Source organism: Lates calcarifer, unplaced genomic scaffold, assembly GCF_001640805.2.
Source record: "Lates calcarifer isolate ASB-BC8 unplaced genomic scaffold, TLL_Latcal_v3 _unitig_5489_quiver_634, whole genome shotgun sequence".
Lineage (NCBI taxonomy): Eukaryota > Metazoa > Chordata > Actinopteri > Centropomidae > Lates > Lates calcarifer.
Genome location: NW_026117558.1, coordinates 67,420 through 93,184, shown reverse-complemented (window position 1 = coordinate 93,184; position 25,765 = coordinate 67,420). Strand labels below are relative to the sequence as shown.

At 44.6% G+C, this 25,765-nt stretch overlaps 5 protein-coding genes across 8 annotated transcripts; 3 read left to right on the top strand and 2 right to left on the bottom strand.

Annotated features, from left to right (window-relative positions):
* Positions 1–89: 89 nt before the first annotated feature.
* Positions 90–6,791, bottom strand: rnf224 (ring finger protein 224). Of its 2 annotated transcripts, XM_051068941.1 has the most exons (4): positions 5,687–6,791; positions 2,209–4,506; positions 1,620–1,862; positions 90–1,077 (listed from the first exon to the last, which is right to left on the bottom strand). In XM_051068941.1, exons 3-4 carry the CDS (start codon positions 1,854–1,856, stop codon positions 751–753), a joined length of 564 nt encoding a protein of 187 aa, XP_050924898.1. In that variant the 5' UTR covers positions 1,857–1,862; positions 2,209–4,506; positions 5,687–6,791; the 3' UTR covers positions 90–750. The 2 variants fall into 2 exon arrangements, with proteins under 2 accessions (XP_050924898.1, XP_050924897.1); XM_051068940.1 differs by having other exon boundaries at positions 1,620–4,506.
* Positions 6,792–6,932: 141 nt separating this feature from the next.
* fer (fer (fps/fes related) tyrosine kinase) lies at positions 6,933–14,995 on the top strand. 2 transcript variants are annotated; one of them, XM_018663113.2, is made up of 20 exons: positions 6,933–7,096; positions 7,985–8,143; positions 8,510–8,641; positions 8,747–8,920; positions 10,255–10,354; positions 10,483–10,666; positions 10,761–10,898; positions 10,983–11,102; positions 11,221–11,343; positions 11,423–11,624; positions 11,874–11,972; positions 12,099–12,302; positions 12,410–12,532; positions 12,615–12,671; positions 12,775–12,893; positions 13,377–13,471; positions 13,561–13,684; positions 13,868–14,022; positions 14,143–14,265; positions 14,389–14,995. In XM_018663113.2, the coding sequence occupies exons 2-20, from the start codon at positions 8,075–8,077 to the stop codon at positions 14,523–14,525; spliced, it is 2,478 nt and encodes an 825-aa protein (XP_018518629.1). In that variant the 5' UTR covers positions 6,933–7,096; positions 7,985–8,074; the 3' UTR covers positions 14,526–14,995. The 2 variants fall into 2 exon arrangements, with proteins under 2 accessions (XP_018518629.1, XP_018518628.1); XM_018663112.2 differs by having other exon boundaries at positions 12,096–12,302.
* Positions 14,996–15,173: 178 nt separating this feature from the next.
* Positions 15,174–17,480, bottom strand: cdc26 (cell division cycle 26 homolog). Its single transcript, XM_018663116.2, has 3 exons — positions 17,336–17,480; positions 16,620–16,709; positions 15,174–16,533 (listed from the first exon to the last, which is right to left on the bottom strand). The coding sequence occupies exons 2-3, from the start codon at positions 16,698–16,700 to the stop codon at positions 16,327–16,329; spliced, it is 288 nt and encodes a 95-aa protein (XP_018518632.1). The 5' UTR covers positions 16,701–16,709; positions 17,336–17,480; the 3' UTR covers positions 15,174–16,326.
* Positions 17,360–22,391, top strand: prpf4 (PRP4 pre-mRNA processing factor 4 homolog (yeast)). Of its 2 annotated transcripts, none has more exons than XM_018663114.2 (15): positions 17,360–17,498; positions 18,001–18,241; positions 18,324–18,510; positions 18,763–18,850; positions 18,967–19,046; positions 19,441–19,534; positions 19,641–19,735; positions 19,894–19,952; positions 20,121–20,244; positions 20,341–20,430; positions 20,576–20,698; positions 21,386–21,493; positions 21,652–21,770; positions 21,979–22,085; positions 22,182–22,391. In XM_018663114.2, the coding sequence occupies exons 2-15, from the start codon at positions 18,070–18,072 to the stop codon at positions 22,266–22,268; spliced, it is 1,533 nt and encodes a 510-aa protein (XP_018518630.1). In that variant the 5' UTR covers positions 17,360–17,498; positions 18,001–18,069; the 3' UTR covers positions 22,269–22,391. The 2 variants fall into 2 exon arrangements, with proteins under 2 accessions (XP_018518630.1, XP_018518631.1); XM_018663115.2 differs by having other exon boundaries at positions 17,460–17,589.
* Positions 22,392–24,696: 2,305 nt separating this feature from the next.
* On the top strand, positions 24,697–25,685 carry ufc1 (ubiquitin-fold modifier conjugating enzyme 1). The gene has a single exon (XM_018663152.2). It carries the CDS (start codon positions 24,842–24,844, stop codon positions 25,355–25,357), a length of 516 nt encoding a protein of 171 aa, XP_018518668.1. The 5' UTR covers positions 24,697–24,841; the 3' UTR covers positions 25,358–25,685.
* The last annotated feature ends 80 nt before the right edge of the window (positions 25,686–25,765 follow it).

Here is a 25,765-nt window from a genome sequence, read left to right as displayed (position 1 = left end):
AATATCTGCGATATTAATCTACACAGATCAGCCACAGCATCATATATGTGTGTGTGTGTGTGTCCATCACATTACAGTTCATATTTCATATTTAGCTCTTCTGTCTTAACGAGCGTGTGGTTCTAACCGGCCAATGGCAGCACGGCTTCTTCTCGTTAACGGCAGTTGGAGCCACAAACGTCGGATCCATCAGAGTTTACTTTGACCAGGTGAGAAGCAGCAGAGGAGTTTTTATTCTGTGGTTTAGTTTCTGGATCAGTTTATGTTTTTATTGTTGAATTTCTCCTTTATGATGTTTTATTTAAAACTCACGGGGTTTGGGTTCGATTCATTCATAGTCAGATTCATGTTGCTTTAGTATTAAATATATGACTTATAATTAATAAATATGCAATGTTTATGTAATATATTAAATATATGACTATATATTATCTATATAATTTTTGTATTAAAAATTCTGCTGAGTTTTTTTTAAAGTATTTTTTTGGGCTTTTTCGCCTTATTGATTGGACAGTGAGAGAGACAGGAAACAGGGACATGCAGTGAAGGTCCAGCTGGATCGGGAGTCGAACCAGGGGTCCACCTCCTCGGACCACTAGGGCCCACATGGTACGTGCCCTTTTTGTTTTTAAGTCATAAAAGCTTTGTTAACTTCAGTGACGAGTTTATTAGATTTAAATCCTGTGATGTTTTTACATCAGTTAAAATCACATGAACAGAGAGCTAAAGCAACACACTCACTGGTCAGTCTTAGCCCTGCCCCCAGCAGCAGAACCAGCAGCACAGCCAATAGGACGGCGGTGGGCAGCAGTTGGCATAGCGGTGGAAACGTGGCTCGGCCAGGCCTCCGTGCGACCAGCCATCGTCTGCAACCTCCTTCCCCAGCCATGGCTTCCCGTCCGGGGCTGTATCTCTGGCCACCGTGCCCTCCTTGCGGCTGGAGCTCCAGGAGGAGGAGGAGGTGCAGGTCTGCTGGGCCTTCACTCCCAGGAAGGAGGCCAGGTCCAGGTCCAGACCTGCTGCTCCTCCTCTGGGCCGAGGCGTGTTCTGTCGACACTGAGGACACGGGATCCACACCTGGAGGAGAGTTACATGTCATCATGGTGATATAAGCCCCCGCCCCCTCAGCCAGGTTTAGTTGAACCAACTACACCACAGTCACATGACGTCAACGTCTCCACCACTAAGCTTCCAACTGGTCATTTCATTTAGCTCTGAGCTCTTCTACAAAAGCCTTTCTTCTTAGAAAGTTAGTGAGAGTTTGAAAGAGCGTGAGTAGAAACACAACGAGGCTGTAAAGGTGGACTGGTGAGTAGATGGGTTTTCATGTTAACGTCCCCGACAACCTCTGTAGTCTCATTTAGACACTCGTTAGCAACCGCCTTTTTTAAGACACGGAAAAGCTTCAAACATCAGGAGTGGGGGATTTACTGACCCATTTTATGTTGGAGAATAAAACCTGAAAATGTCTTGGAGGAAACAGGAAGTGATGTCGTTCCACCTGACTGAGAACATTCAGTTTGACCAGTTTCTTAATTAAAAACAGATGTAACTGATAACGACCTGTTCACCTGCAGGAGCTGAGCATAGGTGAGTTACCTGATGATGTCATTACTCACCTGTTCGTTGATGACCGTGTCCAGCCTCTTCAGACACGCCTGGCAGAAGGCGTGGCCGCAGTGCAGTCGCCGTGGCAACCGTGTCCCCAGGTCATAGCTGCCGAAACACACGATACACACCAGGTCCTGCCTCCTCAGTGACATCGTCGTCTCCATGGCAACAGAGGAGGGAGGAGGGGGGAGGGGCTGACAGGTCACTTCCTCCTCCTCCTCTTCTTTGTTTCTGTGGTCGGACATCTTGTTCTGATGAGAAGAAAAGAAAGAAGTAACTGACCAGGACCAGGACCAGACCAGGACCAGGACCAAACCAGACCAGGACCAGGACCAGGTCCAGAGCAGACCAGACCAGAACAGGACCAGGACCAGTCTACGTTCAGGACTCACCTGGTCTAGATCAGACTTCAGAGTTCACTGAAGGTAATGCTAAGCTAATGTTAGCTGCAGGAGTTTGTATTGATCAGCTGCTTAGTTTTCTCCTGTGTGATCAGAGATGTGTTTACAGTACACAGTTACCATGGTAATGTGTAAATTATAAAATAATAACAGCTGATCACACCTGCTGTGCTCTGATTGGTCGACACAGACTCACCTAGATTTTTTTCTTCTTCCTGTTTCTTTCTTTTCCTTCACATTTTCTTTTTGTTCTTGTTTATTCCTTCTCTCTGTTTGTTGTTGTTGTTTACTCCTCGTCTTTCTGTTTTATCCTCTGTTGTTTTTCCTCCTCTTCTCCTCTTCGTTCTCCTTTGGTTTTCTTCTTTTATTCCTCTCTTCTCTCTTTCTTTTTCTTCTCTCAGTCTTTTTGTTGTTTTTTTGCTTCCTCTCTCTCCGTCTTGTCGTTCTCTCTCTGTCTCTCTTCTTCTCTGTTCGTTCGTCTGCCTCAGAGAGAAAGAGAGTTACCTTCATCAATAATTCAGCCTCTCTCGCCCAACACTCTGTCTGAATCATTTTATCATTTAACAGTTCAATCAATCAATAATCAATCAGTCATCAAACTGATTCATTAGAATCTGCAAAAGAAACACTTTCATATGAATCCAATGTCTGTAGAAAACTGCAGTACAAATACTACAAATATACAAATACTACAAACAAAAATCAACAAATGTGAAGCTTTTCCTCTAAAATAAATAAAAAACATTAAATTCAGTTTTAAAATAAACACTAAAGTTAAATCAATAACTTATCAATAACTGATCAATAATCAGATTGAGAATAACAGAACCAATATTTAAAACAGTTTATTTGTATTTGATCAGAGAAACTTGACTTCAGGTGAACTGATCAATAATCTGACCTGTAACCTGATCAGCCAATAGAAAGTGGAGCTGTTCTCAGGTTTCTATTGGCTGTTGGAGTCGACCTATCAGGTTACAGCTCAGTGTGGCGAGAGGTCACCATGGCAACAACAGAGAGAGAGAGAGAGAGAGAGAGAGAGAGAGAGAGAGAGAGAGAGAGTTGCCTGTATACAAATAAAAATATCACATAAATGAATGTTGTTGTTGTCAGCCCCGAGTCACGTCTGCAGGCGTCAGGCGTTTTATCTCAGGTGTTTGAGTTCAGACATTAAAACCAGGTCAGTTTCCATCAAAGACTCAGATCAATTCTTTTACCTTCATGTTTTTATTTCAGGTTCATGAATCAGAAAAACTTTGAACATATAAACAATGATTCTGTAAAAACTCTTTCAACATGTTCTGAGAAAATATAAATACTTTATGGACATTTCAACACTTCTGACAGAAAAAAACTAAATCATAATCATTTCCTCTGACGAAGGAAAAACTGCAGAAAATTTCAAATTTATAGAAAAAACATCAAGTTGTTCGTTGGTAGAGTAAATAAAATAAGATTAATTTGCAGTTCACAGGTTTTTAATTTCATCCTGAACGGGAAAAATCAATGATCAATAAACATCAGTAATAATCTGTTTTTTTCCAGATGAAACTGGGATTTATTCTTAAAAAAAACAAAAACAGACTGGGACCAGGAGCGGGTCTGAGTCTCATGTTGTTTTTCAGTGAATTCATGTTTTATGTCTCGTTAACAATAAAATAAAAAACCAGTGAAACAAAGAATTTAATATGAATGGCGGCCATTTTGTGTCTTATTTGCTCCGATATCAGTAAATAAACATGTAAATGATTGTTTTCATATTGGATCTTCATCATCTTCATCATGGTCTTCATCATGGTCTTCCTCAGTGAGGAAGCAGCTGAATATTTTAGGAAGTGACTCTGATTGATTGTTTTTTAACGTTAGTTTAAGTTTACACAGTTTTTACTTGTTAGTTTAACTGACACAAAATGGCCGCCACAGAGGAAACAACTTCCTCAAGTTCAAGACCCTTCCCTCCTTCCTTCCCTCCTTCTTCTCCTCCTCAATTGTTTCCTTGTTTCCTTTCCTTCCTTCCTTCAACGGCTCCTCAGAGGAGAGATGGAAACATTGACCGGAGTATAAATAAATCTGAACCAATCACAATCCTCCTGGTGCTGTGACATTATGTCCTGTCGCTGTGACATCACATCCTGTCACAGTGACATCACTTCCTCCTCCTGCAGCGGTAGCAGCAGGCACGGCACCTCCCCCCCTCTTCATCCCCACCTCCATCCTCCTTCACCATGTACGGCGGTGGGGGGGCGGAGCTCGCAGTGCTGTACGGGTTCCCATCGCTCCCATTCAGAGCCACTGGATTGGCTATCACCATGGCGACATTATCGGAGGAGTGGAGCTTAGCCCGGGGGATGGTGACCTCACTGTACGGGTTGTCCAGGTTCACACTGAGCTTTGATGTCATGATGACACGTCAAAGGAAGGGGGCGGGGCTAAAACTGACCAAACAGACAGTCGTCCAATCAGAAGCCTCGAGGGAGTCAGGGGCGAGAGAGCTCTGTGGAGAGAAGAGAGAGAGAGAGAGAGGTGAGGAGGAGAGAGGAGAGGAGGAGGAAGAGAGAGGAGGAAGAGAGAGGAGGAGGAGGAGAGAGAGGAGGAGAGGAGGAGAGGAGAGGAGGAGGAGAGGAACAGGAGGAGAGAGGAGGAGAGGAGGAGAGGAGAGGAAGAGGAGGAGAGAGGAGGAGAGGAAGAGGAGGAGAGGAGAGGAAGAGGAGGAGAGAGGAGGAGGAGAGGAAGAGGAGGAGAGGAAGAGGAGGAGAGGAAGAGGAGGAGAGAGGAGGAGGAGAAGGTGTTCTCTCTGTTTCTTTATTTAGACTGAAGCTGGAATGTTTCTGATGAATTTGAATAAAGTTTCATCTTCAATAAAATCCTGTTTCACTGGACCAGTACATCAGAGTAACTGAGTACATTAAAGTAACTGAGTACATTAAATTTCTGGTTTCTTGAACATGTGAAGATGTTTTTATTAAAGATGAAAACAGAACAGAAATAAAACCAATCAATCAATGAATCGATGATTAGTGATTGGTTTTGTATTTTCTCTGTTTTATTGTGAAGTTTGTCTCATTGTGTCTTTATTCTTTCTGTTTCCTGTTTTATTTTGAAGGAATTGTTTCCTTCTGTGATCTGAACAGAGTTAATCAGCTGATTGATCAATAAGCAATAATCAGTAATCAGGAGGCGGAATCTTCATCTGTGACACTTTAAACTCAGGTTACTGCGGTTTTTACTGTATGAGTACTTTTACTCTGATTCCTCACAGTACTCATGTACTTTTACTTCAAAGTTTACCTAATACTACCCCTACGATACTGCAGTACTTCACTGTTGATACCTGAAGTACAGCTAGTGAACTTTTACTAGTAACAGAGTATTTTCACAGTAAAGGATGTGGGTAATACTGTAGTACTGTGACACAGTGTCAGAGTGGTATTTATACTTGTACTGCAGTAGTGATGTAGTACTGCGTTAGTAATGTAGTTTAGCAGAGTACTTGCACACTGTGGTACACTGTGGTAGTTTTACATGGTTTATAACAGGAGTACTTTTACTCTCGGTACTGTGTATTTTTGATACTGTGTGTGTACCTGTAGTATAGTATTAGTACCTCTAGTGTAGTACATTTGTAGTAGTACTTCAGAACAGTAACCTGCTGACAGAGGCAGAGATTCACTCACCTGTTCACAGGCCGCAGGTGTTTCCTCTTCTTCTTCTTCTTCTCTGTGAATCTGTTGTTTCTCTGAAGAAACAAACTTCTTTCTCCTCCTCTCTCTGTTTTTCTCCTCCCTCTGTTTTTCTCGTTTTTCTCCTCTCTCTGTTTTTCCTCTCTCTGTTTTTCTCCTCTCTCTGTTTTTCTCCTCCTCACTGAGACAGACTGACTCTCTCTCTCTCTCTCCTTTTCACTGAGTGAAGCTCTCTTGACCTGCCTCGCCCAAACTTGTTCTACCTGATGACACTCCCTCTCCCTCTCCTCTCTCTCTCTCTCTCTCTGTTTATTCTCTATGGAGCTCGACCTCTCTCTCCTCAGACGCCCCCCCCCATGTCTCAGTCTTTATTTTTCTTTCACTTGTTTTTCTTTTTGGTTTCAATCATTTTCTTTCAGTCATTTTTCTGTTTTTATTTCCGCAGGTGTTTTACCTGTAGTTTGTTTAATGTGACTCACCTGGAGGAGGAGGAGGAGGTGTGTAGTGTTGGGGGAAGGGGGGTGGGATGAACCGGTCTGACAGAAACTGGTTTTTCTCTCTGCTTCATTCCAGCACTAAGCCCCGCCCACCCTCTGCTCCTATTGGCTGTAGTTTGGTAGTTTGGCTGTAGTTTTTTTTTTAACAGATGACGTCATACATTCACCACGTTCACAAGGTAAATGTTATTTAAGTGACGTCACTAAAACATCAACCTATCATCAATAACTTCATGATACAGTTTCATTAATGCAGTCAAAGGTTAAAGGTTAAAATCAAAGTCTCCGATTCCTGGGTTTTGTCTCTCACCCAGGGAAAAAAAACTGCGTGAGGGTCTGACTGCTGCAGGTAAAGTTCACCTGTGAGCTCGGGATCAGTCCTGGTCCTGGATCAAGTCCTGTTGTTAATGTGCAGTTTTTGAGACCAGCAGGAACCAGGTCTACAGGTCTACAGAGTTCTGGACCTGAACCCACATGAAGGAGCCGTTCACATTTCAAGTCAGTGAAACATCTGGACCCAGAAAACCAGAGACCAGCTCCGGATAGGTGGTTCAAAACCGTTAGATCACCTGTGAACGTCAGGAGAGAGGTTGACGTCAGGTGAGGTGTGTACTGTTCATCTGTTTTCATTTTTTAATTAACATTAATGTTTTTCTCTTTAATGTGTTTTATTCTTGTCTAATGAAAACACAATAAGCCCCCCGCGCCACCCCCCCTTTCCGTTTCCCGCGGAAGCCCCTCCCTGTTAGCCGTTAGCCGCCTAGCTGTATTCCCGGACGACAGGAGGAGAAGCCGGGGAAGCGGAGGAGAAAAACTCGGACAGCAGGAGGAGATGGTCCCGGCGGAGGACGGCAGAGGACCGCGGTGACCGGACAGCGAGCCCGCCGAAGGAAACAGCAGCTTCCCGGTGAGTTAGAGCGGCTGAAAACGGCCGAGGAGAAGTGGAAAAACAGCGAGCCCCCTCCCGACTCTCCCACTCCTCCTCCTCCTCCTCCTCTTTCTTCATCTTTCATCCCTTCTTTATTTACCGGGAGAAACGAGTAGAAAACGACAGAAACGGAGAAGCGGGATTTTTCTGTTGCTGTGTAGTTGTTCGTTTGTGTTTAAACTGTTGTTAATAAAGTTTTACAGCCCGTTAGCCTGTTAGCCTGCTAGCTTCAGCTTCCCATTGGATTTAATGAGGAGTAGCGGCTAGCGTTAGCTTAGCTTCAGCTTCAGGAATGTGAAGTTTTTCAGTTTATAAACTGATAAAAACTAAACTTCAAACGGTTAAATGGTTAAAGGAGACTGTGAGCGAGTTGTTCTGTCAGTTTAAATAAAGTTGTTAAACGGTTTATTGGTTTTATTATTGATTTATTTTGATGTAAGAAGCGGTTTGAGTTAAAGCTGCAGGTTAAAGGCTGAACTCAGCTAAAGTTTCAGCAGATTTAAAACACATTTGTTTTAATGTAAAGTTAATATTATAACATGGAGGAGACTGAGGGTTCATTAAAAATCAGTTTGATCTGAGGCTAGAAAAGAAAAATCTGATTAATAATTATACGGTTACGTTTCAGACGGGCGGTAAGTATTGATCGACCATGTATTAATTATTGAAATGTAAAGAACTTTAACTGAAATACACACTGTGTATTAATACTCAATACTCCTCCTCTACACTATGTATTAATACACTAGTAGTAGTACAGTGTGTAGTACAGTGCAGTGTGTAGTGCAGTGTGTAGTACAGTGTGTAGTAGTACTGCAGTACAGAGTTGTGTTTTAATGTGACATGTTTTATTCTCTTTCTGCACAGACAACCATGAAATCACTCCTCGCTCGCTCTCGCCTTTAGTGTGTGTGTGTGTGTGTGTGTGTGTGTGTGTGTGTGTGTGAGAGATCCAGGATGGGGTTCGGTCGGGATCTGAGGAACTCCCACGAGGGATTACTGAAGCTGCAGGACTGGGAGTTAAAGGTAAAATCTGCTCAACACGGCCAGTCTCTGAAGAGAACCTGAGTCCTGGACCCTGAGTCCTGGAGGTCTGATCCAGTCTGAGCTGAGGTGTGAAGCTGTGGTTTCTGTTCTCAGCCTGAAAAACCACTTCACATCTCTAATGTGAGAATTAAACAAACACTGATCAGATATATTGATCAGATGTATTGATCGCTGTCATAGTCTGGAGAGAACTCGTCTGTTTCCAAACACAGAACAGTTTCTGTCAGTCAGACTGGACTCTGGACTCTGACAGTCTGGACTCTGGACTCTCAGTGAGAGGAAACAGTGAAGAATAAAAATGAGACTCTGTCTTTACTGTCTGACCTCTGACCTCTGACCCCCCAGCTGTTGGAGACGGTGAAGCGTTTCATGACTCTGCGGGTGAAGAGTGATAAGGAGTACGCTGCTCTGCTGCTCAGCATGACTCAGCAGACTGAGAAACAGGAAGCAGCCGATTACGTCAGCACTGTCAGTAAGGTGAGCTGACCCTCTGCCCGCTGCCTCCCCACGGCTCAGCCGGTCTCAGTCTGGGACCTGGTCTCAGTCTGGGACCTGGTCTGAGCCCGTCTCTCTGTGTGTCAGTCGTGGTCTCAGGTGATCCGTCAGACGGAGGCGTTGGGTCGAGTGATGAGGAGTCACGCGGATGACCTGAACTCGGGTCCCCTGCACCGCCTCGCCACGCTGATCCGAGACAAACAGCAGGTGAAGAAGAGCTACCAGAGTCTTCATCAGCAGCTGGAGAGCCACAACCACAAGGTCTGCTGGGAAATAAATTACCCGGGGGTGGGGGGGAGCAGTAGGTAGTAAATGAGTTTCTGTTTCTGCCAGTAAACGTGTAGTTGTTGTTTTTATCTTTTTATTTAAACATTTTACAAAACATTTCCTGACATAGTAAATAAGTAATAAAATGAATAGATAAATTAAAAGGGGAGAGAAGGAGGGGGGAAATTAAAATAAGAATAAATAATAAGAGTAGAAATGGATAAAAAAAATAAATTAATAAAATGATTAACTAGATTAAAAAAAAAAAGGTAATAAGACACACATACATCATCCTATACATTCATGTATACACATACCTTCAAACACATGTATACACATATGTATACTTAGATTAAGGTAAAGAGGTATATTAATGCGTAAAAATAATATATTAAAACAGGATAAGTAAATATAGCTCATACTAGCAGACAAAAATGTACACAGTTATGATATCAACAATAGTAAAAGCACTGACAATGACAGGTAGAAGAGCAAATATCTATAGATGGTAGCTGAGCAGAATTTTCCAAACAACAGTACTCCATCACATCGTCCCATCTATTGTACACCCAGGTACCTTGAAATACAAGTCCATCTTTGCATGAAAGTGTCCATTGCACACTGCACAGCTGCACACTAACCGTCATTTGTTCCATCATATATACATTTTTCAGTCTCTAGATCCATTGACCTATAGTTGGTGGTTTTACCTCTCTCCAGTTCACAGTAATCATTTTCTTCGCTACTAGTAAGAGAATCTTCAGTGCATATTGTTGATCTGTATTATATATATCTTTGGGTACTCCCAACAAAAACAACATTGATGATGATTAATATCATCCCAGAATCTTTGCAGTACTGGACAGTCCCAGAAGATGTGTGTGGTGTCGCCAATACCTCTGCATTTTCGCCAACATAGTGCCACATTGGGGTTTTTCACATATGAAGAGATAATAAAGGGAGTACTAAAAAATCTGATCTTTACCTTCCAGTCAAACTCTTTCCACAGTTGACTACTTATTCCCTTATGGCAGCCTGTCCATATGTCCTTCCATGTAGAGTCTTCAATTATAACATTCATTTCTAATTCCCATTTTGCAACCAGGACCATGTACTCTGTGTTTTGTGAAGTGCCCATTGCTAACGATTTATATATATTAGATAATAGATAGATAGATTTGTCATTAGTTTGTTGTATGATTCTTTTGTTTATTATATATTGTACAGTGTCCTTGGGTGTCAGAAAGGCGCTTATAAATAAAATGTATTATTATTATTATTATTATTATTATTATTATTATAAACACGTTATTGTTGTTTGTTGTCAGGTGACCAGGAGCGACCTGGAGAAGTTGAAGGCGACATATCGTCAGTTGAGCCGTGACGCAAACAACGCCAAAGAGAAATACAGAGAGGCTCTGGCTAAAGGTTTCCACTGGTTTCTACTGCTCAGTCTGTTTCAGGATGAAGAACAAACTTCTGAAGTTAAATCTTCTCCTACTCTGTGGAGAGTTTGACATGTCTTGAAATTAAATAGATTTAAATATGTATTTTAGGCCGGGAGGCGGAGCGTGCACGAGAACGTTACGACAAAGCAACAGCAAAGCTCCACAACCTTCACAACCAGTACGTATTGGCGTTGTGTGGCGCCCGAACGCAGCAGGACGAACACCGACGCCGTGCGGCACCAGCGCTGCTCGACGCCCTGCAGAGGATGCAGGAGGACATGACGCTCGCACTGTGAGTGACTGACAAGCTAACTGAGACTTACAGGGCCACACTCAGCCGTCTGATTGATGTGTATCTCTGTGTATTTTGGTGTGTATTACTGCAGTAGGAGTATCCTGGAGGAGTACTGTGAGATCAGCAGTCTGCTGACCGAGGAGATCGTTAAAGTTCATCAGGAGATCTCAGCGGCGGTTCAGCAGATCGACCCTCTGGCAGAGTACCAACACTTCATCGACGCCTACAGGTCTGAGGACCGCACCCGCCGTGATCGCCATGGTGACAGTGTCTTAGTCCTGGTTACCATGGTAACAGTGTGACTCTCTCTCAGGTCACCGGAGGCTCCGGAGCCGAGCGTGGAGTTTGACACATCGCTGTTGGAGGAGACAGATAACCTGCCGGCCAATGAGATCCTGTGGAACACGCTGACGGCCGACAGCCTGCAGGCCATGTGAGCTTCTTCAAAATAAAACTCTCTGTTTCCTGTTTTAAATCTGTTTTCCTGTGGTTGGTGGCGTTTCCTCCTCATCTGCTTTATTTGTTTATAATTCTGTTTGTTTGTTTGTCAGGTTGTCGTCTGCAACTGAGGAGCTATCGCTGACTCAGCAGAACCTGAGGACGAAGGAGGCGCTGGCCGACGACCTGGACTCTAAGATCCAGACGAGTCAGCAGAGCGCCGAGAGGAGGAGCGAGTGAGTCGAGTGTCTGATGATTCCTCTCTCTCTCTCTCTCTCTCTCTCTCTGTGCTGAGTCTGTGTCTCTCGCCCTCAGCTGCGTCCTGCTGCTGAGTCAGAAACTCTCTCTCCTCGAGCTGCGTCACGCTGTCCAATCGCTGCGCGGCTCCGAGGCCCGCCTCGCCTCCCAGAAGGCCCTGCTTGATGCCAAGATGGCCGCCGCCGCCTCCTCCCCTCCCCCACCACCGCCTCCCCCTGCGCTGCCGTATGAGGACGACGCCCGCTCTGTCGGATCTACTGTAAATATTCAGTTACTTTTTTATTTATTTATTTATTTATTCGGTTCCGTTTCCTTTTTAAACAGAAAGAAACAATTAAAAAAGAAAACATAATTTCCATTTCCAAAGCAAAACGGAAAGGGTGTAGGCTGAAGCTGAAGCTTTTTAAACACCTTCCCCTCTTACCTTACTGATTAATGATTCATCAGTGATCAGATCTGCACAGGAAGTACTCTGTGGACTTTCAAAATAATGTGTGTGTGTGTTCAGGATAAGATGAAGGAGAGGAGCTCTCGGTTCGACACTCTGCGTCACTCTCTGGCCGGGATGATTCGATCTCCTAAAGCCATGCTGGGCTCCTCCACCTCGGTGAGACTCACCTGGTGAAACACCTGAGTCTGTTCTGCTCTTTGTTTCTCATCAATAAAGTTTATTCAATCCAAACCGATTCAGTCAATGCCGCTCTCCTCCTCCCTCCTCCTCCCCCTGCAGCAGTTCTTTGATGTGATCCCGACGTCGGAGCGCCCCCTGGCGGACCAGGAGTGGTATCACGGCGCCATCCCTCGCACCGAGGCTCAGGAGTTACTACGGCAACAGGGGGACTTCCTGGTGAGGGAGAGTCATGGTAAACCGGGGGAGTACGTCCTGTCGGTGTTTTCAGACGAGCAGAGACGGCACTTCATCATCCAGTACGCCGACGTACGTAACACCCCCCCCCCCGACCACAGCTGCCACCCCCCCACCACCCACCTGCTGTACAGTAGATAACTGAACACCCCCCCCCTTCCCCTCTCTCTCTGCGGCAGAGTCAGTACCGGTTTGAAGGCACCGGCTTCTCCACCATCCCTCAGCTCATCGAGCATCATTTCTCCACCAAGCAAGTCATCACCAAGAAGTCTGGAGTCGTGCTGCTCAACCCCGTCGTCAAGGCAACAAATGCACACACCTGACCGTACGTCATTGAGCTCCGGTTCAGCGACACAAGTTTAATGAGTCTGTTTTTCTGTCCAGGATAAGAAGTGGATCCTGAACCACGAGGATGTGACGCTGGGAGACCTGCTGGGAAAGGTGACGACCTCACACTTCACTGAGTTTCCTCTGTTGTCTGTTGCCTGTCTAACCTCTGTCTGCCTCCTCCTCCCATCATGCCTCGCTGTCTGCGGGTCTCCAGGGCAACTTCGGCGAGGTGTTCAAAGGAACGCTGCAGCGCGACAAAACGCCGGTCGCCGTCAAAACCTGTAAAGAAGATTTACCTCCAGAGCTGAAGATCCGGTTCCTGTCTGAGGCCAGGTCCGCAGCTCACAGTACAACAACGACAACATTAACAACAACAATTAATGTTAAAAAATAAAGTGAATCAACAACAGGAAGTTCGGGTCACACACACACACACACACACACACACACATATATATATATATATATATATATATATATATATATATATTAGTAAATAATAAACAAGTAAATTTATATAAAATTAATTAAAAATTTGATTGATAAACAATAAAACAACAGACAGGAAATGCATTTGCTAAATCAAGTGAAATACAAAATCAGAACACACAAGTATTATTGTGAAATTATTAAAGTTCTATGTTTCAGATGAATAATTATATTTTATAACTGAACTGTTCTCACATCAGCTCCTTTTGCACAGAGATAAAGTTATTTTACCCTCGTCACTCCTGTTTACTCTGAACCAATCACAGCCAATGTTACCTCTCTGTGATTGGCTGGTGTTTAATGCTGCCTCTCTGTGATTGGCTGCAGGATACTGAAGCAGTACGATCATCCGAACATTGTGAAGCTGATCGGTGTTTGTACGCAGCGACAGCCGATCTACATCGTCATGGAGCTGGTTCCTGGTGGGTAGAGCTTCACTTACCCTCTGCTGTTTCCTGATTGGTCAGTCTGTAACAACTGTGTTTGTGTGACCTTTCGCTGTGTCTGTCAGGTGGAGACTTCCTGTCTTTTCTGAGGAAGAAGAAGGACGAGTTGAAGACGAAGCAGCTCGTTCGCTTCGCAGTCGATGCTGCTGCTGGTATGGCGTACCTAGAGAGCAAAAACTGCATCCACAGGTAAACACCTCATACCTGACAGCTGGAGCGCTGTGGTTTCCTACAGACTGTGAACACATCTTCTGTTCAGGTTTCAGCAGCTGAAAAATGTCGTTCACACATTGTTAATGTCTCATATTGACTGCTTCAGGTCAGAGAGTCAAGACTAACCTGTCTGTCTGTCTCCACCTGTCTGTCTCTCAGGGACCTGGCGGCGAGGAACTGTCTGGTGGGGGAGGGCAGTGTGTTGAAGATCAGTGATTTTGGGATGAGTCGTCAGGAAGACGACGGAGTTTATTCTTCATCTGGACTGAAACAGATTCCAATCAAATGGACCGCACCTGAGGCCCTCAACTATGGTAGCACCTGACAAACACCTGACACACACCTGAGGCCCTCAGTGCCACTGTACCCAGTGACTGTGTCCTGCTCTGTGATTGGTCTCTGACTGTGTCCTGCTCTGCGATTGGCTTCTGCAGGTCGTTACAGCTCAGAGAGTGACGTGTGGAGTTACGGGATCCTGTTGTGGGAAACCTTCAGTCTGGGGGTGTGTCCTTATCCTGGGATGACCAATCAGCAGGCCCGAGAGCAGGTGGAGAAAGGTAACGGTCCGGAGAGGGAGCAGCTCAGACATGTAGAGACATGACTGTTTCTTATTCACGTGAATGTAAACATAGTTCAGTCAGTTTCCATAGAAACCCCCTTCTTCTCCTCCTGATTGCTAGGTTATAGGATGGCATGTCCTCAGCGTTGCCCTGACGACGTGTACAAAGTGATGCAGCGTTGTTGGCAGTACAACCCTGAAGACCGACCCAAGTTCTCCGAGCTGCAGCGAGACCTCGCCGCCATCAAGAAGAAATGATGACATCATCAGTGACAGGAGGAAAACACAGTCCCATCATCAAGACAAGTCACTTTTTAATCAACGGCGAGTGGGCGTGGTCAGGAGGTGGAGGTGGTTCAGTCTTTTCAGAATCACAAGATGTAAAAAACAGTTTTGTAAAAACACTAAAAACGACAGTTGAACTTTGTCCGTTAGCAAAACACTACGTTTAAACTCAGTCTGTTAGCATTTAGCATTTAGCTGATGTCTGAACACACATTAAACTAGTCAGGTGGTGATGCCGAGAGGTTAGTATGGATGTAGCTAGCTGTTTTAGCACGTTAAACACGCTAAAATCAGACCTGAGTCTTGATGGATTTGATGATCAGCTGATCAGAATCATTAAGTTTAGCCTGGAGCTAATGGAGCTAACAGCTTAGCATGAATGTAGCTACACAGGAAGATGTTTTCTGATGATACTGAATTCAGTTTGAATCTAGATTATCTAGATTATCCGATCTAGATTATTACGATTTCCACTGTGACCTCTTTATTTGAAAAACACTCGCTGCCCTGACACACGTTTTAATGTTTACATCAGCCGGTCACGGCTCTCAGGTCACATGACTCTGAGCTTTAACATGGACTGAAAAATAAATGAAAATAACCAAAACCTGAAGCCGCTGCTAAAACCTCTGATGATTTTATTTATTGTGAAAAACATGTTTCCAACGTGTTGAAAAACCAAAAAACTTTCAATAAGCTACAGATGTGTGATCAAACAGGTGACAGTCACACGTTAAGCCATGCCCCCATCACTACTGTAACCATGGAAACAGATTGAACATTAAACACATTCCACTGCTGAGGACCAATCAGCTGTCAGCACTAACATAAACATCTTCACTGTTTCTATTTTTATTTATTGTTTTTATTAATTTTATTTCTTTAAATGTCTCGTGTTTTATTTTGACAACAGTTTCACTGAAAAAACTATTTACAGTCAGACGTTTATTCTGAAAAACCTGCAGTCTTCACACAGACCACGCCCACCCCGACTTCATTTTTTTCTTCTTTTTTTTTCAGGTTTTCTTCAAAGTGTGATTCCAGGAAATGTTTCTGACCAATCAGTGATTTCCAGCTTCTTGTTGTCAAGTGATAAATACCAAAAATTCCATAAGCTAAAAAATTGATTTATTTGCTTTTGTCTTATTTTGAGAAAATCAGGAAAAATTTTACTGAAAATTTTTTTTAACATTTCTCCAAGTAAGATTTTATCCAAATTCTAAAAGTTCTTTTAGTTTAAATCTATTTATAAAAATGTCAATCAAATTAAAAACTTCTCGTTATAAAGTCGTCAGCACTTACTCAGTGTATTTCCTGGTTGCCATGGCAACTAAAATCAGTTACAATTATGTGTCAGTTACAATAAAAGATAATTGTATGAGGAAATTAATCGAGAGTCCTGATTGGTCGGCATCATTTCCTGGACTGCGTGAGGGCGGAGCCTAAATATTGTGATGTCAGAGCTACTGACTGTTAATGTAAATAAATTACAAATGTTTTTACAGTTTTTTTCTTTGAGTTTTTATTTTCCAACACTAATCAGTTTGTCTTTTATATTTGTTTAAACTCTCTATAAAAAATATTATTGTAGCATTTATTATGAAAATAAAACAAATATGAACACAGTTGATGTCTGATGTCGTTCCTAACAAACACCTCAGATATTAAATATAAAAATATCTCATTTCTGCTTGGTTTTTGTTTTCCTGTTCTCCGAGCTGAAACAAACAAACATGATTTTTTCCTGTTTAAACATTCTTTTTTATTGTTTTTATTAAAACTGTAAACTTCCAAATAAGGTCGGCAGCGTGGCCGGTTTGGGGTGGGGCTTGTAGCCAATTCGCTCGTTGATGAGCTCCGCCCTCGACGCCACCGTAGACGAAGATGCTGAGGCTCCACTCCCGATGATATCAACACTGATCACAGAGGCCCCGCCCACTCCGCCTCCTGACTCCGCCTCCTCACGCTGACGCTTCCTGGCCTACCAAAAAAAAAAAAAAAAAAAAAAACATCAGCTGGCTGTATTGATTGGTATTGATAGTACTGATTGGTATCAGTGATCTAAACCTCAAGCTCCTTCTTGACGCTCTCGAACTCCTCGGTGTCGTCGATCTTCAGCTCCAGACGAGTCGGTTTCCTCCTCAACATCTTCTGAGTCTGAGACAAACACACAAACATCATCATCATCATCATCTCCATCATCAAAAATCACCTGGTTTAATCTCTTAAACCAGCGGCTGCTAACAGGCTAAGATGCTACGCTAACAGTCTGAACAGAAACCAAACAACAACAACAACAACATCTGTCTGAACTGGATCTGGTTCCACTGTACTGCAGTACACACAGTACTGTAGTACACGCACACGGTGTCTGATCAGGTGTGTGTGACGCACAGTACTGCAGTACATCTGATGAATGACAGTGTGATTTGCCTGATTCTGAATTCTCAGGAGAAAACGTGGATCTGGATCCGAGGATCTGAGTCTGAACAGGTTGAACCTGAACATTAAACTACGGCAATAAAACAGGTTCAGATTCTGCATCAGGATCGACCTTAGACATGAATCTTTATTCACAATGGTCACGTGACTGAACAAAGAGCTCAGGTCGTTACAATCTAGTTAGTAACGTGAGTAGTAAACAGGAGCTAAGCTAAGAAGCTAACAGGCTAACGTCTGTGTAAAAGTCTAAAGACGGCGAATCAAACCGGAAACAGATGAACGATCCTCGCGCGCCTTTACAGCGCGGTTTCTACACCTATGACAAAACTGTGTAAGGTTACCTGACAGGTGAGCTGTTGTCTTCCCGGGTTTTCTCCTTCTTACTGTTTGTTTGCTGCCACTGTACCCATCAGAAGAACAACCTTTGACCCGGAAGCAGATGAGGTGTTTACATCCGGGGCACTGCGCTGGAAGACGCCGTCGTTGCTTCGTTTGTCTTCAGCTGTAAGTTCACAAAAATCAAAGTATCTGGGCTTTAACTTCATGAACGGACCGTTTTACACCTGTCGGTCACACCTGCCGTGTGTCTGATCAGGTGTGTGTGACGCAGTGTGACGCTGGATAAGTTGCTGTTTGAATGCTAATCGCTAATGCTAACATTGTCGGCCCCATTTTCTCCAATGTTAAATGATTTTTCTCCTTTCTCTCTTCTTTCTCTCTTTCCTCTCCTCCTCAGGAGGAACATCCTAATCGGACTCCATTGATAAATCATGTCATTTTAGTCTGTTGGAAATGTCAGAAATATAAACCAGATATAAAACTTTGAGATGAATGATTCTAGTTTTTATCGTCTCTGTTGGTTTTCACTGATTTACAGTTTATTAATCAGTAAACGTTGAAGCTTGAAAGTGTTTTATTTGCCAGGTAAACACGATCACTTGTCGTTCTTCTGCTCAGAAACTTTCACTGTTCTATTTTCTTCTTCATGTTATTTCCTGTGGTGTAGTTTTCCCATTAGCCTCTGGGGCCTCAGCAGCAGCAGCAGTAAAAGAAGAAGAAGACGACGTGAGTTAAAATGTCCGACGAGGAGGACATGGCTCCGGCCGTGAAGAAGAGTCGTGTTTTCTACGGAAGCCTGGAGGAGAAAGAGCGGGAACGTCTGAGCTCAGAGATGTTGAGTGGTGCCACGACAGGAAGTGATGGGGTGAAGGCGGGCATTGAGGCAGGAAACATCAACATCTCCTCAGGTGGGTCCTGTGTCGTAAACTACAGGTCTGTTTTTAATGTGTGCGGTGAAACTAAGACTCTGCTTCCCATGATGCCGCGCAGGAGAGACTCTGGAGATGGAGGAGCGGGTCAGCGAGCGCCAGCAGGAAGCGCTCGCCGAGTTTGAACGGCGGAGGCGAGCGCGACAGATCACCGTCTCCACCGACGACGCCGAGGTGAAGGCTGGCCTCCGGGCGCTCGGAGAACCAATCACGTTGTTTGGAGAGGGACCAGCTGATCGCCGAGAGAGGTGGGAAAAAAACCTTCCTTCAATTTAAACTTTATTTAAATCACTAAAGAACCTGAACAGGTAGTGACACCTGAACAGGTACAATAAACTTCTGCAGCTGCTTCAGACAGAAACATGAGCCTCTGAAGGTTTTATCTGAAATCCTGAACCTGTTCCCTCTGGTCCTCAGAACCTGTCAGGGTTCTGATCCAGTCCGGTTTCACTCTGTTGAAGTTTTATTCTAAAGCTTTTCCGTTGCGTGTTTGTGTTCAGACTGCGCAGTGTTCTGTCTGTGGTCGGTCCAGATGCTCTGAAGAAGTCCAGGAAGGACGAGGAGAGAGCCAAGAGGTCCCAGGACGAGGTCAGTACACGCAAGTACACACATGTACACACAGAAGTACACAGTGAATTAAATTAAAAACAGTTTGTGTTGAATAAAACTGTTAAAGTGCACAGTTTCTCTCTGACCAATCACAGTGCCAGCAGACGTGGTACCATGAAGGCTCTGCCTCCCTGAGGGACGCTCGGCTCTGGTTGGCTAAATACTCTCTGCCACGGTGAGTCAGCAACAAACAGACCAATCAGAGACAGAAGAGCTCTCAGCTCTTTTAACAAACATCATCAGTTACAAAACTGTTCAGCTCACCTGCTCACCTGGTGAGTCCAGCGCCACCTGCAGGTGTAGACAGGTAAATACTCCACCAAGCAGTGAGTCTGGTCTTTCTGTCCAGACCAGGTGAACGTGGACTCTGCTGTTCACTAACAATCCCACAATGCACTGCTCCACATTTGAGTGTTGATGACCAGGAACTGTGACTGAAAGCTGAACTGACTGATGAGTGAATGAGTGAAGGAGTCAATAGATGTAGAAGAACTCCAACATTTGTTTGAAACATCAGAGGGATCCAATTGGCTGTCAGTCTAAAGCTCCTGCTGTGATTGGTCCGTCAGGGCGATGAGGCGTCTGGAAGCTGCTCGTGCTCAGAAGGACGTTGCTGAGGCAACCAGGACGATCCGACAACAAGAGCTGCACAAGAGCCTGAGGGTGAGTCTGAGTACTAATATATCCCCTGAGTACTAGTACACACATCTGAGTACTAATACACACCCCGAGTACTAAAGTGGTGATGTGGTCAAATTTCCTTCTTCAGAATCTGAACAACTTCTGCAGTCAGATTGGAGATGATCGACCAATCAGCTTCTGCCACTTCAGCCCCGACTCCAAGATGCTCGCCACTGCCTCATGGTAACGTGCCCCGCCCACAGCTGAATCAGCAGAGCACTAGCATTAGCAGAGAATTGTGTTAGTATTTTTACTACTGAACCTCTAACCATTGAACCACAAATGATGTCATGATGACACTGTGACACTGATGCTAACCTGCCAACGCCCCCCCCCCCCAGGAGCGGTCTGTGTAAGCTGTGGTCCGTCCCCGACTGTAACCTGATCCGAACACTCAGAGGTGGGCAGAGCTGTTTGTGTTTACCTCAGTTTATTAGGAACACTGATCAATAACAAACTCACAGGTTTCATTTTTGATTCCACTGAATCAATCAGCTGTTACATTTTTATAATGACCTGTATATCTGAGGCTCCGCCCCGTCTGTGCTTGCTCTCTGATTGGCTGAAGGACACAACACCAATGTGGGCGCCGTCGTCTTCCGCCCGCAGGCCGGAGTCTCTCTTGACCAATCAGACGTCAGCTTGGCTTCGTGTGCTGCCGACGGGTCAGTGAAGCTGTGGAACCTGGAGAGGTGAGTGGGGGGGGGCACAAGAGGGGAGGGGGGAGAGCAGAACTTCCTGGTCCTTATATGGTCATTGGTTCCTGTGTGTGTGTGTTGTTGCTGTAGCGATGAGCCGGTGGCTGACATCGAGGGTCACAGTGAGCGAGTGTCTCGAGTTTCCTGGCACCCGTCAGGAAGATTCCTGGGAACGACCTGGTAAATACACACACAAATAAACACACTCTGTGTACTAATACACACTCCGAGTACTAATACACACACCTGAGTACTAATACACACACTCTCTCTCTCTGTCTCTCTCTCTCTTTCTCTCTGCCTCTCTCTCTCTGCCTCTCTGTAGTTATGATAACTCGTGGCGTCTCTGGGATCTGGAGGTTCAGGAGGAAATCCTCCATCAGGAAGGTCACAGCAAAGGAGTCCACGACCTCCACTTCCACCCTGACGGATCACTGGCTGCTACTGGGTAAAATACTACACTCTACTATTCACGGTACTACACTGTACTACACAGTAGTACACAGTATAGCTCACAGACACTTTCTATATGAAGACGTAGAGAAATGTGTCCTCTCTCACCCAGTGTGACTCCCATTGTCACATGACTCACAGTTTGTGAATAAATCTCCTCCAAACACAGAGAGCGCTGACCCACAGTCCCATAGACTGCCATGTTAAACTGAGCTCTGAAGCTCTGTTTTAAAACTGTGACGGAGCCTAAACCGTAAACAGTACGTCCACATATAAAACATCAAAGTCTTCACTGAAGCTCCCATCAGCAAAAATAACAAAAATACAGAAAAGTAACACAAAAAGTCCAAGTCCCATCAGCAGAGTGAAGACACTCTGCTGATGGGACTTGGACTTTTTGAGCTATGAGGGTTTGTTTGATGGAAAGTTTTAGTTTATGAGCTGGTCCACCTTTGGGGGCCCCAGTCACCATAGCAACCAGTTACTCAGCAGTTTCTTGGCGGAGCTGGAATAAGCTGACTCTGATTGGCTGATTAGACTGATTAACTCTCACCAAGCAGCAGGAACATTCAACATTTCTACAGGGATCAACTACTATAGTATTTCTCTTCTGTGATCAAGCTTTAATCAAATTAAAATGACTCTGTCTGTGGCCCCACCCCCTCTGCTGTCGTCCAATCAGAGGGCTGGATGCATTTGGCCGTGTCTGGGACCTTCGGACCGGCCGCTGCGTTGTCTTCCTGGAGGGACACCTGAAGGAGATCTACAGCCTGCACTTCTCCCCCAACGGGTCAGCCAATCAGAGGAGAGAGATTTAATCAAATAGCCAATCAGTGACGAGCAGAGTGAAAGAACAAAAATTAAAAACAGATCAGCTGTATTCATGTGAACATTTTTACAGTGAATATGAGTGTTTATTTATATATGTATTTTTGTCTGTTCTCTCAGGTATCACCTTGCGACAGGAAGTGGTGATAACACCTGTAAAGTTTGGGACCTGAGAAACAGGAAGTGTCTGTACACTGTCCCTGCCCACCAGAACCTGCTCTCAGCTGTTCGCTTCCAGCGTAAAAACTCTCCCCTTTTCATTCATTCATTCTGTTTTATTGTTGTTTTGTTAAGTTTGGTTCTGTTTGCTACATTTTGTATTTTATTTTATTCTATTGGTTTTATTTGATCTTATTTACTTATTATTATGAATGTATTTTTGTTTAATCTTTTCTCTGTTTTAATAATTTGGTTGTCTGTCTTCCTGTTTGTGTGTTTTTTTTGTAGCTACAGATGGTCACTTCCTGTTGACAGGAGCATATGACAATACGGCAAAGGTTTGGAGTCACCCCGGCTGGACGCCACTGAAGACGCTTGCTGGACATGAGGGGAAGGTACAAAGTCACTCTGACTGTTGCATTCAGACGCTGCTGCTGATTGGTGGAGACGACTCAGATGTGTTAACGAGTCACACCTGTTTGTGTTTTCAGGTGATGGGCGTTGATGTGTCACCTGACGGGAAACTGATCGCAACTAGTTCCTATGATCGAACCTTCAAACTCTGGCTGTCTGAGTGATGTCACCAGTGATGTCATGATGATGTCACAGCAGTTAAACACAAGAATGGATTTTTTTCTGGAAAATGAATTTTTGTTGTTGTTGTTGTTTTTTCAATAAAAATTAAAGTTTACATTTCTGAATTTTGTTTCAAAAAATGTATTTTATTTAATGTTTATGATTTAACGTTAAAATCTTTATTGATCATTGTAATAACTGACTCAGGGGAAGCTTCGGCCATATTTAAGTTAAGAAGCTGCCCAGTGGAGTGGACGAGATTTGCCCTGAGATGCTAAATCTGTGGGGCTGTCGTGGCTGACACGCTTCTGCAATGTCACATGGAGGTCGGAGACAGTACCTGGGGAGTGGCAGACAGGGGTGGTGGTCCCCATTTTTAAAAAGGGGGACCAGAGGGTGTGCTCCTAATTATCAGGGCATCACACTACTCAGCCTCCCTGGGAATGTTTATTCCAGGGGTCTGGAAAGGAGGCTCACACTGATTGTTGAACCTTGGATTCAAGAGGAACAATGTGGATTTCGTCCTGGCCGTGGAACAGCGGACAAGCTTTTTCACTCTTGCATGATTGTTGAGGGAGTCACGGGAATTTGACCAGCCAGTCTATATGTGTTTTGTAGACTTGGAAAAGGCCTATGACCGTGTCCCCTAAGGGATCCTGTGGAGGGTACTGCGGGAGTATGGGGTACCAGGGCCGCTAATGCGAGCCATCCAGTCCTTGTACAACCAAAGTAAGAGCTGTGTACGCATTCTCGGCACAAAGTCGAACACGTTTCCGATGGGTGTTGGACTGCGCCAAGGCTGTCCCTTGTCTCCGGTCCTGTTCGTGGTATTCATGGACAGGATCTCAAGGCGCAGCCGAGGTGACGACTGTGTCCAGTTTGGGAACCTCAGAATGGCGCCTCTGCTTTTTGCAGATGATGTGGTTTTGTTGGCCTCAGACTGTGGTGGTTTGCAGCTAAGTGTGAAGCAGTGGAGATGAGGGTCAGCACCTCCAAATCTGAGGCCATGGTTCTTAGCCGGAAAATGGTGGATTGTTCCCTCTGGGTGGGGGGAGAGTTGCTGCCTCAAGCAAAGGAGTTTAAGTATCTTGGGGTCTGCTTCACGAAGTGGTGGGAGGACGGAGCGTGAGATTGACAGACGGATTGGTGTGGTGTCAGCAGTAATGCGGTCACTATACTGGACCATTGTGGTGAAGAGGGAGCTGAATCAAAAGGCAAAGCTTTCAATTTACCAGTCGATCTACATTCCGACTCTCACCTATGGTCACGAGAACTGGGTAGAAACTGAAAGAATGAGATCGTGGATACAGGCGTCTGAAATTAGTTTCCTCTGGAGGGTGTCTGGGCTCAGCCTTAGAGAGAGGGTGAGAAGTCTGGACATCCGGAGGGAGCTCGGAGTAGAGCCCCTGCTCCTTCACGTTGAAAAGAGTCAGTTGAGGTGGTCTGGGCATCTGGTTAGGATGCCTCCTAGGAGATTCCCTTTGGAGATCTTCCGGGCACAACCAACTGGGAGGAGACCCTGGGGTAGACCCAGGACGCTTTGGAGAGATTATGTGTCTCTTCTGCTGGACGCCTTGGAATCCCCCAGGAGGAGCTGGAAAACGTTGCCGGGGAGAGGGACGTCTGGAATGCCCCGATTCCGGAATAAGCGGGAGATACTGAACTGAACTGAACAATACAAATAGAAAAATAGATTAAATAGAAACATTTAAATAAAAATAAAAAAAACTCACATTTAAATAGACAAAAAAAAAAAAAACCAAAAACAAAAAAAACACAACACACATGATGTTTACTCTCCATCACAGTTCACAGGTTCATAGATCAATTAAGATTTCTTCAGTCTGCTCACACCTTCATCTTTTTGTTTTAACTCCGCCCTCTCTAACACTGCAGGTGGAGTTCAGTCTGCAACTCAGGAGGTGTTCAGGGACACCCACTGCAGCAGAAGCTGTGATTATATTCAAATTCTTCAAAGGAATTATTTAATTTGGGAAGAAGTCATTTGACAGTGTGAAAAGAAATTTAAGAGTTTGTTTTTCTGATGGATGGAGAAAACAGGCTAACAGCAGCTAGCTAACAGCAGCCAGCTGAGGACAGATCGGTCCATTCGCAGTGAGTCAGTTATGTGTTGTAAGTTAATGTCTCTAAACTCATCATCACACATTATATTTTTCTTTGATCGGTTTTACTGTTTACTACTTTGGAATTTTCAACTTAAAACAAAAACAATAAAATCACATTAATGTTTATTATTCAGAATATTTTTATCTTGTTTTTACTTTGACTGCAGTAAACAGTGACGTCAGATTAATAAATACGTTTTTAATGTTTTTAATTGTTTGTTTATAAACAACAGTCCTGCAGCGTCTCACGAAAAGTTTGTAAGGTTTTGTTTTGAAAATCCTGTACAGGAAGTAGATCGTATTGACTCGGAGCAGCCTCTGTGCGGTGTCATACCGGAAGTCCACGTCAGTCCTGAGACCAGAACTACACACAAACTGAAACCCGGACTGAACCAGTCTGGATTAAAACCCGTGTTCAGACACAACTTTTATTTTGTTTTCGACGCAATATGGCGGACGAGGCCACGCGCAGGGCTGTGTCGCAGATCCCGCTGCTGAAGACGCACGCGGGTCCGCGAGACCGCGCGCTGTGGCCACAGCGGCTAAAGGAGGAGTACCAGGCGCTGATCCGGTTCGTGGAGCAGAACAAGGCCGCGGACAACGACTGGTTCCGCCTGGAGTCTAACGCGGACGGCACCCGATGGACCGGCACGTGCTGGTTCATCCACGAACTGCTGCGCTATGAGTTCCGGCTGGAGTTCGACATCCCAGTGACGTACCCCGACACCGCGCCCGAGGTGGCGGTCCCGGAGCTGGACGGGAAGACCGCCAAGATGTATCGCGGCGGGAAGATCTGCCTGACCGAACACTTCGCGCCGCTTTGGGCCCGGAACGCGCCGCGCTTCGGCCTCGCGCACCTGATGGCGCTGGGACTCGGACCGTGGCTCGCCGTGGAGATACCGGACCTGATCGGAAAGGGGCTCGTGATCCACAAGGAGCGGCAGCGTGATGCGGCTGCGGAGTAACGTTAAATAAAAAAAGAAACTGAGCGAGAAGAAAAATCTGTCAGAAAGTGATGATTGATGAGTTTCTTGATAAAAACGAGGTGAAGATGAATGAAATGTTGATGATGAGGAGGTCACTGAGACCTGACTGAGGTTCTCAGTTTGGATCAGAATAAAAATGGTGTAAATATGAACAAAGTTTGGTGGAGACTGAGACGCAGACCGACGGTTCACCTGCTGTTTGTGATGCTCTGACTTCAGATTTCTCAGGTGTGTTTGTTCCTGTTTGATATTCAGGTGAGGTCAGTTAAATTCATCACTCATTAAAAGATACATTTTGAGATAAAAACCTGACTTTTTTTCTGCCATTAAAAAAAAAAAAAAAAAAAAAAAAAATTTAAAAACACCGAGTTGATTTATTCTGACTTT